The 14,540-nt window shown below is 43.5% G+C and overlaps 1 protein-coding gene across 2 annotated transcripts in view; it reads right to left on the reverse strand.

Annotated features, from left to right (window-relative positions):
* The window catches only part of LOC139763053 (tyrosine-protein kinase receptor-like), a 1,458,433-nt gene that overhangs the window by 43,178 nt on the left and 1,400,715 nt on the right, over positions 1 to 14,540 (reverse strand). Inside the window, exons 26-27 of one of the 2 annotated variants that reach the window (XM_071688676.1) lie at positions 8,180 to 8,257; positions 1,326 to 1,427 (exon numbers count right to left, since the gene is read on the reverse strand). In XM_071688676.1, the coding sequence (XP_071544777.1) occupies positions 1,326 to 1,427; positions 8,180 to 8,257 (180 nt within the window). The remainder of the gene's footprint in view (positions 1 to 1,325; positions 1,428 to 8,179; positions 8,258 to 14,540) is intronic. The other variant, XM_071688765.1, reaches the window with a different exon arrangement.

Raw genomic sequence — 14,540 nt, forward strand, 5'->3', positions numbered from 1 at the left:
AGAGGGTGAGCGTCGACAAGAGCTACCTAGGATTACACATCCATACCTGGCTGACATAGACTTACTCCAGGTATATTCATAAAGATATATTCAACTAGATCAGTCACCATGAACTCCAAAATCCACTTTATCATGAATCCGAAACATCATTTTCGACTTCTGATTATTTCTCTCACTTCGGTCTCATTGCAAAGACCGTTTCGCAAGATCCCCACCACTAGTGGACCTGCCGTCATCCCCTGCATATGGTTATGCTCTGCGGTTCACTCACTATGATGGCAGGACCCTTCCTGTTACCTTTACCTCTCGTTTCCTTCTCGTAAAAAGAGGGATTGTATTCTGTCCACTGCGGCATGAAGCCAATATACATATGAATGGAAACAGACACAACATACACACGTCTCTGTCGACTGGTACATGAGGCTAGCGTGTACATACATAGGGTAACAACACACAGCACACAGGTGAACAACACACACAGTACACAGGGGAACAACACACACAGTACACAGGGGAACAACACACACAGTACACAGGGGAACAATACACATAGTACACAAGTGAACAACACACACAGTACACAGGTGAACAACACACACAGTACACAGGGGAGCAACATACGCAGTACACAGGGGAACAACATACACAAATCAAAGGGGAGCAACAAACACACACAGTACGCAGGTGAACAACACACACAGTACACAGGGGAGCAACATACACAATACACAGGGGAGCAACACACACACTACACAGGTGAACAACACACACAGTACATAGGGGAACAATACACACAGGACACAGGGAACAACACACACACACACACACACACAGTACACAGGTGAACAACACACACACTACACAGGGGAACAACATGCACAACACACGGGAGCAACAAATACAGTACACAGGTAAACAACACGCACAGTACACAGGTGAACAACACACAGAGTACACGGGAGCAACTAACACAGTACACAGGGGAGCAACACACACAGCACACAGGTAAACAAAACACACAGTACACATGGGAACAACACACACAGTACACAGGTGAACAACACACAGGTGAACAACACACACAGTACACAGATGAACAACACACACTCAGTACACAGGTGAACAACACACACACACACAGTACACAGGTGAACAACACACACAGTACATAGGTGAACAACACACACAGTACACAGGGGAACAACACACACACAGTACACGGGTGAACAACACACACAGTACACAGGGGAGCAACACACACACAGTACACAGGGGAGCAAGACACAGTGTGTAAGAGAGGCGGGCTGGGCTGGGCGGGTACTTACCACACGTCAGTTTTCGAAGTGAATATCCCGTCCAGGAAGGCCTCAGGCGGCATCCATTTGACGGGCAGCATGGCTTTACCTCCCTTCCTGTAGTAGTCGTTCCTGAGGGAGAGAGAATGGTGGTGAGTGGTGGTGAGGTGGTGCTGGTGGTGGTGATAGGCAGCAGAGGCGATAGAGAGGAGATGGATAATGATGCTGCGGGGGGATGGGGTGATGATGGTGCAGACGACGACGAGCAGGAGAGAGAGAGAGAGAGAGAGAGAGAGAGAGAGAGAGAGAGAGAGAGAGAGAGAGAGAGAGAGAGAGAATGATGGTGATGGACAGAAGGGATCACAGTGACAGAATGACGGAGGATGTTATCGTTGAGCGTGGCTGGCGGGGCAGGGGGTGGCAAGAGGTAGGCGGACGACCCGCGGGCATACATTATGTAAGCCGCTCTCGTGCAGCCTCCTCCACCTGGAACCTTGTATGAATAATTCTCCGGGGGGGTTATCCCTCCAATCTGGCAACACTGACTAAAAGGGGGTGTTCTCCCACACAGGGGGTGGGTGTGGGAGGGCAGACAAACAAGCAGGCAAGCAGGCAGGCAAACAGAGATTTCACTAATGTTTTTTTTATTTCGTAAATGATACGAACATGACAATTCGCCCGAACATGTCTGACTTGCATATCCTGCCACTGAGATAGATAGATAGATAGATAGATAGATAGATAGATAGATAGATAGAGAGAGAGAGAGAGAGAGAGAGAGAGAGAGAGAGAGAGAGAGAGAGAGAGAGAGAGAGAGAGAGAGAGAGAGGATGAATGGTCGTGTCTCATAACTCGCGCAGAAATCTTAATGATAAGATCATTCAAGATTTTGGACCACTGCTGTTTTACCATGAGTTCCCAGCCACACTTGGGACCCGCCGAGGACAAAGTCTATTATATATATATGTATATATCAGTAACAGATGGACGCGTCGTCACTTAATTTCGATGTTTCCAGATGGCGTTACTTAGCTAATCAAACTGTTCGTGGAGGACGGAATCTTTCCTAGATAATGATGTTTCTGTCTCAGCTGAGCTATTGGGGGCATTGGGTGTATTTATCTCTTTTTTTTTTTTTTTTCTTTTTTTTACTAATCTCAGGTTATTCCTGCCTTGCTCTGAGGACATTCGGGCATGCGACATGGCTCCTCCGATCTACAAAAAAAACCCACTCTCTTTCCTCAGACTCTCTCGTTCAGCTTTTATCTCCATCCGAAATTACTGCAAATACTTTATTCATGAGGGGACACTCTCTCCCACTCACTCATTCACTCTCTCTCTCTCCCATCCAAAGGGAGTGTGATTACCTCTCTTTCCTCCACTGATCTTTGGCTAAGAATATCTCAAACAACTTTTGTCGTCCTACATTTCCTCCGCTTTTCAATACCGGCGACAGTCGAGGAGTTTGTCTTATTGGTCAACACTGATCGTTTTTTTTTTTCTCTCTTTTCTACTCAACTTCACCTTGTATGACTCTAATGTTAATTTCTTCATCCCCTGACGCATGTCTTGATAAACCCACGCCCCTCTCGATAATCATCCCTGGTGCAGTACAAGAAGCACGTCTTTCTCTGGACAGAACAGGTCGCATGGATCAGACGAAATCCCACTCCTCCTCCTCCTACTCCTCTTCTGAAATATGTGTCATGGGCGATCGGGCGGCTTGCTCATCTTTTTTTTTCGCTTATCAATCTAAAAATCTTTGGTTGATCTTCGCCACAAGCAGTAGTACAGAGGCCAATCCAAACACAGGGTGACTTGTATAGCCTTTCGAGCTACCGTGCTGTTAATCTGACCTTTGCTTTTTCAAAAAATCTCGAGATCCTCTTCAACTCTAAGCATCAAGAATCTTAAGGTCTTCAAAATTGCTCGCAAGACAAGATCAAATGTTAATAACATTGCCTCTGGTGATACTGTCTGGACATCCACACTGGGAGACTATGGGGATTACCATGTTCTACCCTTGACACCTCGCACCTTATACTTTGATGGATCACTCCTCCCTCTTTTCTTACCAAATGTCACGGTCCTCAGGGCTCTGTTCCTTTCTCTGTCTTTCTCCTTCTTATCTTTATGCTCAATCTTTTATCTTCCACAAACAACCAAGTAGACTCATATCCTTCTGACTGAACCCTGCGTGATTCTACTTTTTTCACATACACGTCACCTGCCCTTGCTCGATCTATATCTCGTATCATGACAAGTACTTCTGAAAATCCAAATTTCGAGAGGCTTTTCTGGTGAGGAAGAAGAAATAACTATGATTAACGTCTCTAAATTTTGATTTACTGTTTCATTTTTCCAAATTTCCTCATGACTTTTTCATATTCTTTCATAACTATACAATTCCACAACGTATCACCGTAAACATACTTGGCATAACATCTAACCCGTCTTGGGAACCTAAAAACACACAAATACACAAGACTAACCCTAGAGAAAACTGGGAATCTTGGAGAGTTGCCAGATTCCTCCGTTGTGAGCAGTTGTCCTGATTATACAAAAGGCGTGATCTGTCCTTATGGAGTACTGCTCTCGTATCTGAGGAGGTTCTAGCCCTGTTTACTTACTAACAGAGTCGAAACCAAACAGAATTATCAATTCTCTCAGTCTGACCTCAAAAATGCTACCCACTTTTCCTGGGCCGCTTTTTTCGTTCTGTCTTTTTTACTTTCGCACACACACACACACACACATTCATTTGTACGTATTCGCCATTTTCCGCGCTAACGACGTAGCGTCAAGAACAAAGGACTGAGCCTTACAGGGAAAATCCTCACATGGCCCCCTTCTCTGTTCCTTTTTATGGAAAAGTAAAAACAGAAGGGGAGGATTTCCAGCCTCTCGCTCCCACCCCTTTTAGTCGCCTTCTTACGACACGCAGGGAATACGTGGGAAGTATTCTTTCTCCCCTCTCCCCAGGGATATATATATATATATTCTTTTTGTTTCTGCTCCTGAGACTGGGTACACTCGCCTTCACCATTTGCTTAGACATGTATTACCCCGCGAGCAACTACGTCATTATGGCCGTTGGCAACTCAAGGTGGGCATTTATCATACATATCATTCCCTACACCGCTAAGCTTTGGCTCTCTTTACTTTCTCATGTCTCTCTCAACAATTACAACCTGACCCCATTGTAAAAGACACTTTATCCTTCTTTTCAAAACTCTTAGATTCTCTTTTTTTGCTCTCTTGTTCTTTTGTCATTTTCCAAGTATCATGCAAGGTCTTGCTCTGATGGGGACCTCTACCCGTGGCTGAAGTCTTCAGTCTTCAATACCATAATATGGCGGTCCTGCCAGTCCTATGGCAATAGCCACGCCGGGGAAGCTGCCAATCCTACGATGACTAACCCCCATACACTGATGCTCACAGCTCATGCATTTCCTCGGCACAACAGAAATGCCTGGCTGCTTGGGTGATATATTTTCTTTAAGGAAAACATGTTAATGGTGAGCGGGAGGGGCTGTGCCGGCAGTATGGGAAGTACGAAGAGGAAAATGGCGGGAGTGGATATACAACTGAACAATGTCATGCCAACGTTGTGGGAACGTCTGCTCAGTACAAGTCCAAAGATCATTCGTCAATTAGTCAAGGTCGGCATTCGACCGAGTCTTTAGCGTACGTGTGATATAATTTCTGGCAACTTGGCAGGAGCTTATAGGTAAGAGCTTGGAGGCGCCGAAACTACAAGTTGACACCAGAGAATGGCTCTGTGGCATTATGAAACTATATTTATCCTCATGGTTCTACCAGAGGGTTATGACGGGGCCACATGACACAGCGGCATCACACGGCCTTGAAACAACCAGCATCTAGATGTCCGAGGCGCAGCTCATTCATTATGAGGCAACACGATGGCTGCAGCGCCCCGGATGACGGCGGTAAATTTCGAGGACAATCTACGACAACTGATCAGTGGTGGACAGAACTTTCCTGAAAATGAGCGACAGTGAGGAGGTCCGCCAACGAACATGAGAGAACGAACATGGCTCACGTGGCCACCAAGTCATGTACCACGGAGCTGCCACGCCAAGGGAATCATCGCCTGCATAATGCATTAACGGCTAATGACCTGCGGTATTCAGATGATAATTTTGCTGTCTCTGGAGACGACCTTCACCCAGCACCTCTCAAACGCACAAATCAAACGTCCGAGTTCTAAGTGCACTACAGACACATCCATGAAAACATTAATGTTACTTCCATTCAAGGATGAATACATAATAGTGTTGTTTCTTAATAAGTTGAGCTCTTATAATTGACATATCTTAAATGTTATGCTGGGAAAGCCTGTCACCCTGTTATCTTTGAGTGTGACGTTAAAGAAGGATCATTTCCAATCCACAGAAGATACACCACACGTGGGCTGGTAGTTACCTACAGGCCATCATGTTTTAGAGTCTGGCTTGAGACAGCCTGGCGTGATCACCGCTGACGAGTTAACTCAGTTTATGGCTGAGCCAAGTCTGACAGAAATTATAAGGTAACTACAGACGAGTCAATTCAGGTTTCAGATGATACTTAAGATAGTTTTACTAAAGAGAGGTAACGCAACTTATATCTGAGGCCATGATTTTTGGTACGTAAATAGCGACATGCGTAAGCAGAAATATGTATGTACCTATGTGTTTTCATGTACTTTTGTATGTATATATGTATGTATACGGTTTGCATTAGTGAGTGTCACGCATGCATGGCCGCCGAGGATCTAACCAACGTAGGTTCGAATCCTGGTCATGGCAGCCGGTCCACAGTCCTCCAAGCTGTTCATCCTCCCTTAGAGGCTGGTCAATAAAATCGGTACCTGCCATAGGCTAGGGCGTGTCAGCGTGTGCATACATACATAGGAGTAAAGACGGTATATACTCATATGACGGGGCAACTCGAGTGTAAAACTCCAACACACGAACAGTAACCACAGTAACTCTTCAACGTAAAGCCCTTATAGGAAATAAGGACATGGAGGTACTGTAACTGGTTCGCATACAAGAAATCCAGTAGGAAGTTCATCAAGAAAAGCCAGAGGTTGAGCTGGAGAAGAAAGAAAAGAAGTAATCATTTGCTGAACTAAAAGATTCTTTCTGAGATTTACAGAGAAACGAGAAAGAAAACAAGAGGACAATGGAAGGTGCAGAGGAGGTGATTGGCTTTCCTGGTGAGATTCTCAAGGGTTCCGAAGTACATACTGGATCCTTCAAACAATATATGATATGGGAAATCATGGGTGATAACTCTGCATAACTGCCTAATATTATGGAACTCTCTAAAGAATTTTGAGGCACCAGAACACATGTTATGATACAAAAGAAAAAAACAAAAAACAAAGAGGGAACAATTAAGATAATGCAGAAGGTGGTACGATTAGCCATGCAAACTGTCGGAAATGCGACATCGTAAGGGGGACTTGAGGACAGAGAACGGTCTGATCAAACTGGCATTCCCACAGGGATGAAGATACACTGAAGTTAAAACGGTTTCACAGGGCAAGTTTTCGGACCAGATCACCACCAAACAAACCAAGACATACCACCTATTCTGCATCTTGTTTTCACATACAGCAGCCTGGAAACTGGAAAGATCATGCAGCTCAAGATGGAATATATAAAGAACGAACAAGTGCCAGAAGGAAAGAATCAGAACCCGAGGAGTATAAAAAAAAAAAATGAACAACGATGAAGTGAATAGTTTCTTCAGGGATATAAAGAGATTGAATTTCGGAGCACGAGAGTACGTCTACCACGAACGAGTCGCAAGTGGATAGTATGTATAAGAGACGAAATAATGGTGAGAGAGGGAAAAATGAATGGCAGGTAACGAAACTTGGATATAAGAGCTCTCCCGAGCAGCTGACCAGCACTCTATGGGCGATGGGGGTTACAAGAGACATGGAGCGAATAAGGTAAATAAAAATGAGAAGGAAAACAATGATGTATGAAAGAAATGTCATGGGCAAGTTGAGGAGACAACCTTGACTAGATCATACATTCATCAGGGCAAACTTTCAAAGATCAAATAGTAAAAATCTGAAGGATTCCGATGCTATGGTTATCAACACAAAACAGGTGAGATGAAACAAGCTGAAACCTAAAGTTCGAAGTGACTCAGTCATCGAGGACTCACAACACCCAACACTGCTAGAACGAGACCGAAGTTAAGAGTCTGAAAGCCATCGACATCCTAGGCATAATATAAGGAGGCTTGTGAAGACACTGGTCCCACACAGGCCCAATGAACCGGATGTTGTCCTGATATATGTAGTCAAAGAGTGTGAACTCCTACGTATACCACTAAAGAGGTTGCACAAGATCTCATTCCAGGAGGGGTCGGTACAGTTTGAGACAGCAAATATACCAATCTTTAAGAGAGGGTATTTGGAAATTGCCCGAAACCGCAGACTTGTGTCACGAGCAAGCGTAGTCTGCAAATTAATGGAGAGTCAGGACACAAACATGGATTCAGAGGGAGGAGGTCATGCATCACAAATATCCTGGACCTGGAAAGAGAAAAAGAGAGAAAAGAGAGAAAGAGCAAGCGACATCCTGGAGAAACTGGGATTGGGAGGGTGGACTGAGTATTTCTGAACTGCCAAAAGACCTTTGATGCGGTCTGATGAAGAAGGTAGAATTTGAAGTAGGTATTAAGGGAAGAATCCGTAAATGGATCAAAAGTTACCGAGTTGGGAGGAAGCAGAGAACACGTCAGAGGTGCCTTTTCAAACTGGGCTAAAGTAAACAGGTGGAGTCACCCAGGGCTCAGTATTAGGGCCACTGTTGTTCCTGTTCTATGTAAACGACTTGCCAGGACTTAAATCATACCTTAATATGTTCGCGGACGATGCCAAGCTTATGAGTGAGGTAAGGAGCACGCGAGAAAGCAGCATCTTGCAACGATACCTGGACAAGATGCAGCAGTGGTTAGATAAATGGCTAATGAAATTCAACCCAAACAAGTGTAAAGTTAATGAAGAAGGGAAAGGTTGAAAACAGCCTATTCCTGTAGATAGTGGGAAGCAAGACACAAGAATGTACTTGCGGAAAGGACTTAGCAGTTAATACAAAGCCTAACTTATCACGAAACTAATCCTAACAGAAGGGTCGTGACAGAAGCAGACAAATGTTTTCATAAGAGTCAAACCATCCCTCACACATGGGCAAGATGATGCTTAAGATGATGTTTACGGTGCAGTCAGACCCTGGGTAGCGTTGCCTAGACACCACCACTTGATTTCTTTTCCTTAGGAAACTTACACAGCGGCTGAAGAATGTCCAGCGAAATTCATTAGTTAGCACGGGTAAGCTACGGAGAGAGAACAGTGGCCACTGAATTACCCACACTGTGGGCCAAGAGGTTGTTATAATAGAACAGCGCCTCGGGACAGAGAGGCGTTAACTAACCCGAGCAATTTACATGAAAATGAGGCAGAGAAGTCGGGAGGGACTTAGGAAAACACTTCCGCAGCAACACAGTAGTGGACGTGTGGAACAAGCCAACTGAAGTGGGAGCGCGAGTTTCTTGAAGAGGGAAATTGAGAAATTCTATATGACGAGGTCAGGAGATAAATAGGTAGTCACACACACACACACACACACACACACACACACACACACACACTCGACATACACACACACACAAACCTCTTAAATTTCTACGAGAGTGAATTCTGTTTCAGAGAAAAGACGGGATTGATGACTGTCTGTCTCTCGACTACCAAAAGCATTTGACACTAAACCACAAAGGAGACGGGTAAAGTAGCTAGATCATCAGGCAAAGGGGAAGACAACTATGACTGATGGAAGACTGTCTAATGGAAGCATATAAGAGACGCATGTCAGGGTAGTCCTCTCGAAATGGATCGAGGTCATCGGTGGTGTGCCGCAGGGGTATGTTATGGGACCATTACTTTTCTTGGTTTATGTAGATGACTTGTCAAAAGGATTCAACTCCTACCTGAAGACATTTGTGGATGACGCCAAGGTCATGAAGGAAGTGTGAAAAGAGAAGAGGATTGCATCAACCTACAGGAGGACTTGAACCAAGTCCAAAGTTGGACTGATGCATCCATTGTTGAAGCTATTCATCCCGAGGAAATGTAAAGTGATGAGAATGGGGCACAGCGAAAGAAGGCCACGGTATAAGTATTAGGTAGCAAGTTGCAGGAACCTGCTTGCGTGGGAGATTGGAAATAGACATCGTCCTCAGCCTGTAGCCACAGTCCTTCATTAAGAGAACAGTAAAGGAGAAAAAATGTCTGCTGGCAAATACGAGAAGAGAATTTAGATAAATGGTTTAGAAAATATTAAGCAAGCTATTTACATTAGGCCAAAACAAGAATATGCTTCTCATTTTGGTTGCCGCACCTGAAGATGCACAAAAAAGAGCTAATAGAGAATGTCCAGAGGAAAGCAACAAAGATGGTACCAGAATTAAGAGAGCAGAGTTACAGTGAAAGGTCAGAAGTCTTACTTTAACTTTTTAAACCCGTCTGATGATGTGAGCCATGAACAGTTCTTCGAACGATGTAAGGAGAGAACAACCAGAGGCCATAACATGAAATTATCGAAGAAACTTATTATAAAAGATGTAAAAAAGTACTTTTACAGTATAAGTGGAGGAATGGAATAAACTGAATGACGAAACTGTGACTGGGGACAATATAAACAAGTTTAGAAAACTGTACGGGTCGGTGGCCATACACTACAATTAAGGCAGGAAACAACCCTCGATTGAAACCACAGAGATGACGTTCTAACACATGAAATTTCTGTCGCAACGGGGGAAGAAAATCATTCCGTGATAAGGATGTCTGGCTACACGCACACTGTCACTCAGGTCTTCTAACTAGTGTTCAACGGCTTGTGTTCTAGTGAGACAACTATGGTTGTCGCTCACGGAGAAGAAGGAGTGCTAAACCACGGTTAATCACTTGCTTCTGACCTCAGCCACGATGGGTTTTTGTTAAGACGGGATACCATCTTCAAGCACAACGACTATATAACGTTAGAATTAACCATTAACGTTAGAATTAACAACCATTGACGTTAGAATTAACAACTATTAACGTTAGAATTAACAACCATTAACGTTAGAATTAACAACCATTAACGTTAGAATTAACAACCATTAACGTTAGAATTAACAACCATTAACGTTAGAATTAACCATTAACGTTAGAACTAATAACCATTAACTTTAGATTAACAACCATTAACGTTAGAATCAACAACCATTAACGTTACAATCAACAACCATTAACGTTAGAATTAACAGCCATTAACGTCAGAATTAACAACCATTACCTTTAGAATGAACAACCATTAACGTTATAAAAAATCAACAACCATTAACTTTACAATTAACAACCATCATCTCACCAAAATCCTCCCATACCAGGAAAGGCTCCTAATTACGAAAGTCCACACGATACATAACTACTGTAAGATACAGTCCGATCGATGCACGAGACAGCTCCAAACCAGTGTGATTACATCATACCCGGCCACTGGTGCATTACAAAACAATTCTTAAGGAAGGAGTACAGTGCTTCCGTTGTGTAGCGGTCAGCGTCGCTGGCTACGATTTACAGGCCTGCCTAGGTTCGATTCCTGGAGAGAGGGCAGTCGGGTTATAGCCAACGTAATCATTTATCACAGCTGCAGCGGCGAAAGAATGAAAGCAGGAAAGAAAGAAGAAAAGGAGACGTCAAACGAACACTCAGACAGGGAGGCTGAACTTTGGTCTATCGCGTGATGCACAGGGACAAACAAGCTGCCAAAACACACACACACACACACACACACACACACACAGAGCAATGCAATGAATTCTTCATACTCCTGTTCTGACGTTGCCTCTTATCACCACCGGTGCTAAATTAGTTTTGGAAATATCTGGTGATGTCTCTGATTTTGATCGATTTCTCGTTCGACCTAAGGGCGGAAGGGGGGAGGCTACAGTATCCTGGTGGGTCATCATGGGGGGAGGGCTACAGTCTTCTGGTGGGTCATCATGCAGTTCGAAGAATTCTAACTTTTTTCTTTCTTATGTTAACCGAGACGGCATGGACAACTGTGGCCCTAATCAAGGTCATCTTATTAACGCTATATATATATATATATATATATATATATATATATATATATATATATATATATATATATATTTTTTTTTTTTCATACTATTCGCTATTTCCCGCGATAGCGAGGTAGCGTTAAGAACAGAGGACTGGGCCTTTGAGGGAATATCCTCACCTGGCCCTCTTCTCTGTTCCTTCTTTTGGGAAAAAAAAAAAAAAAAAAAAAAAAAAAAAACGAGAGGGGAGGATTTCCAGCCCCCCGCTCCCTTGATATATATATATATATATATATATATATATATATATATATATATATATATATATATATATATACTCTAGCCAGAGACAGGTATTCATTTTATCGACCAACCCCTCGGGGTGGATGAGTTGGAGTGACTGTGGACCGACTACCGCAACCAGGAGTGGAACCTATGCGCTCGACCCTGGGCGGCCCGTGAATGCGTCACGTCAGGAACTCAAACCGCTACACCACAGAAGCGTCAAACCTTGACACATTTATATTTTCACTGTTTTATACCAATATACTGGTTATCATTCTGATGGCTCGAGGAACACAGACAGACAGACAGATAGACAGACACACACACAGACACAGACACACACAAACACACACACACACACAAACTGGAATAAATGTGAAGGCTGTGGAGAAATGTTCGACTGATGATTGAGCAACCTTCACGTTTGGCCGGAAATTAAAACGCTGGACATGTGTTGTGATAAATAATCACTCGAACATAGATCAAAACATCTACCAAAGCAAATAATGATTACACAAACACACAAACACACACACACACACACACACACACTGCAACACTGCAAAGGAAAAAATGTCTAAGCGAGAGACAACACAGATCTAGGGAAAGGAGGTTCGCACGTAACAAACCTCTTAGATTTCTACGAGGAAGTAATATCTGCTTTACACAAAGGATGAATGGATCACGTGAAAGTAAACGACCAGAAAGCATTTGACACTATGCCGCTGACTAGGCTAGCAAAGCAGCTGGATCACCAGGCAGGAAACCCTGTCGATGACTTAAAAATTACGTTGGTGGAAGGGAACGAAGAAGGCATGTCAGGGGAACCTTCTCTCTGTGGGTTGAGGTCATAAGTGGCGTGCCTAAGGGTACAGTCCTGGGGCTAATGCTCTTCTTGATCTATGAAAACGATTGTCAGAAAGATTGGACTCTTGCCTGGATAAGTTTGCAGAAAGTTCATGAGGGAAGGAAGAAGTGATTAGGATTGCATCAACCCACGTGAGGACCTAGACAAACCTTGAAGTGGGTCTGATGTTTGGCTGATGAAATTCATTTAAATAAAGTAATGAGAATAGAACACAGTGGTAGAAGGCCTCAATACGAGTGTCATCTAGCAAGAAGCAGGTGCAGAAATGTGTCTCTCTAGGGAATCATGAGTAGACATTGTACTTAATCTGTCACCAGAGGCCACCTTCGGCGAAATGTAATGAGACAAACTGTCTCCTGTTAGATTTAGAAATGAGTTTAAGCACACGGATAAAAAAATACCCGGCAAACTGTTAACATCATATGTTGGCGAAAACTAGAATATGCTTCTGAAGTTCCTTCACCGCACTTGAAGCACAAAGAACGAATAGAAAAAGTCCAGAGGAGCGCATGATGAATCGTATCAGTATTGAGACAGATGCCTTACAGTGAGAGGTACGAGATCGTAGATTTGTCCAACAAGGAAGTGAAAAGAGTGAGGGGTGACGATGAAAACCTTTCGGTTCTTAACCACACGCCATAAGATGAATAGGAAGTGTAAATATGTACTTATATTTGTATAGGAGTGGTGGATTAATGGAAGAAATTAAGTAATGAAATTGTGAATTCAGACAGCATACATAATCTGAAAATGATGTATGATAGAAAGTCCCCGTCACATATAGACAGGTAATTACACACACACACACACACACTAACATACTCAAACACACACAGAATGCGAGGACGAATTCCATAATATGCGAACAGAACATTGTTTTAAAAGATTATATAACACATACAGCAAAGAAGTAGCGAGTGGATATAGACAGAAGGCAGCAAAATGAAGAAACAGGAGAAAATGCAATTGGAAGGTCTAGATAAATGCGTGAAGCGTCGAGGGAATGCAGACACAAAGAACTGAAACGATACAGAAGAGAAGACCAGCAAGCAGCAGCGATTTCAAGGTATAGATGAGACAAAATGGGAGGAATAAGAAAAGCACGAACGAAGTATTACCGACAGATCCGAGTCAAAAACTACCTAAAGAGATTCCAAATCTGACAGTAAGGGAAGCGTGGATAAAAACTAGGCGATTATGTTAAAGAATTCGAAAGTAAACTTTACTGATGACGCTGATGAGGACCTAAGTCAAGAGGTGAAGACAAAGTTTCAGAGGATCTTTACCTTAGCGGAAACAGAATGTCCATCTCTATCGGACACTGAGGAGGAGGATACACTGGAGGACATGTCAATGACACCTGAGGAAGGAAGAAGACTTGTGAGGGAGCTGGGTCCGTCAGAGCGACCATGGACCCGATGCCGTATCGCCATCGGCACTTAAAGTAGGTCACGACGACCCACGAGAACAGGCAGGAGGTCGTCTGAGAAATAGCTTCGAGGGTAGTGTCTCAGCGGGAACGTACATTGTGCAGTGCAGATAAGGACAGCCCTAATCTACAGATCGGTGCCACAGATAAGGTGGATGTCAAAGATACTAAAGAAGATAATTAGAAAACAGACAGAGGATTTCTTACGAGTTGATATTGCAAAAGTGACAGTAGACATAGTTCCAAAAAGATAGCATGCATGACGGATCTACACGATTTCTGCGAGTGAATAAACTATATTTTAGTGAAGGTACTGACGGGTTATGTCGTCTTGCACTGCCCTTGACACAGGAAACTGATAAGGAACTAGATTGCCAGGCTGGTACCAGAGGGATGCTACACGACTGATACGACAGCTAACTAACTCGGAGGGAACGAAGAACTCGTGTTAGAAGAGCCTCTTTCCGAGCTGGATGAGGGTGCTAAGTGCTGGTTCTCAGGAGGCTAAGTGCTGGGAATTCATCTA

This window comes from Panulirus ornatus, chromosome 1, assembly GCF_036320965.1.
Source record: "Panulirus ornatus isolate Po-2019 chromosome 1, ASM3632096v1, whole genome shotgun sequence".
Classification (NCBI taxonomy): Eukaryota; Metazoa; Arthropoda; class Malacostraca; order Decapoda; family Palinuridae; genus Panulirus; species Panulirus ornatus.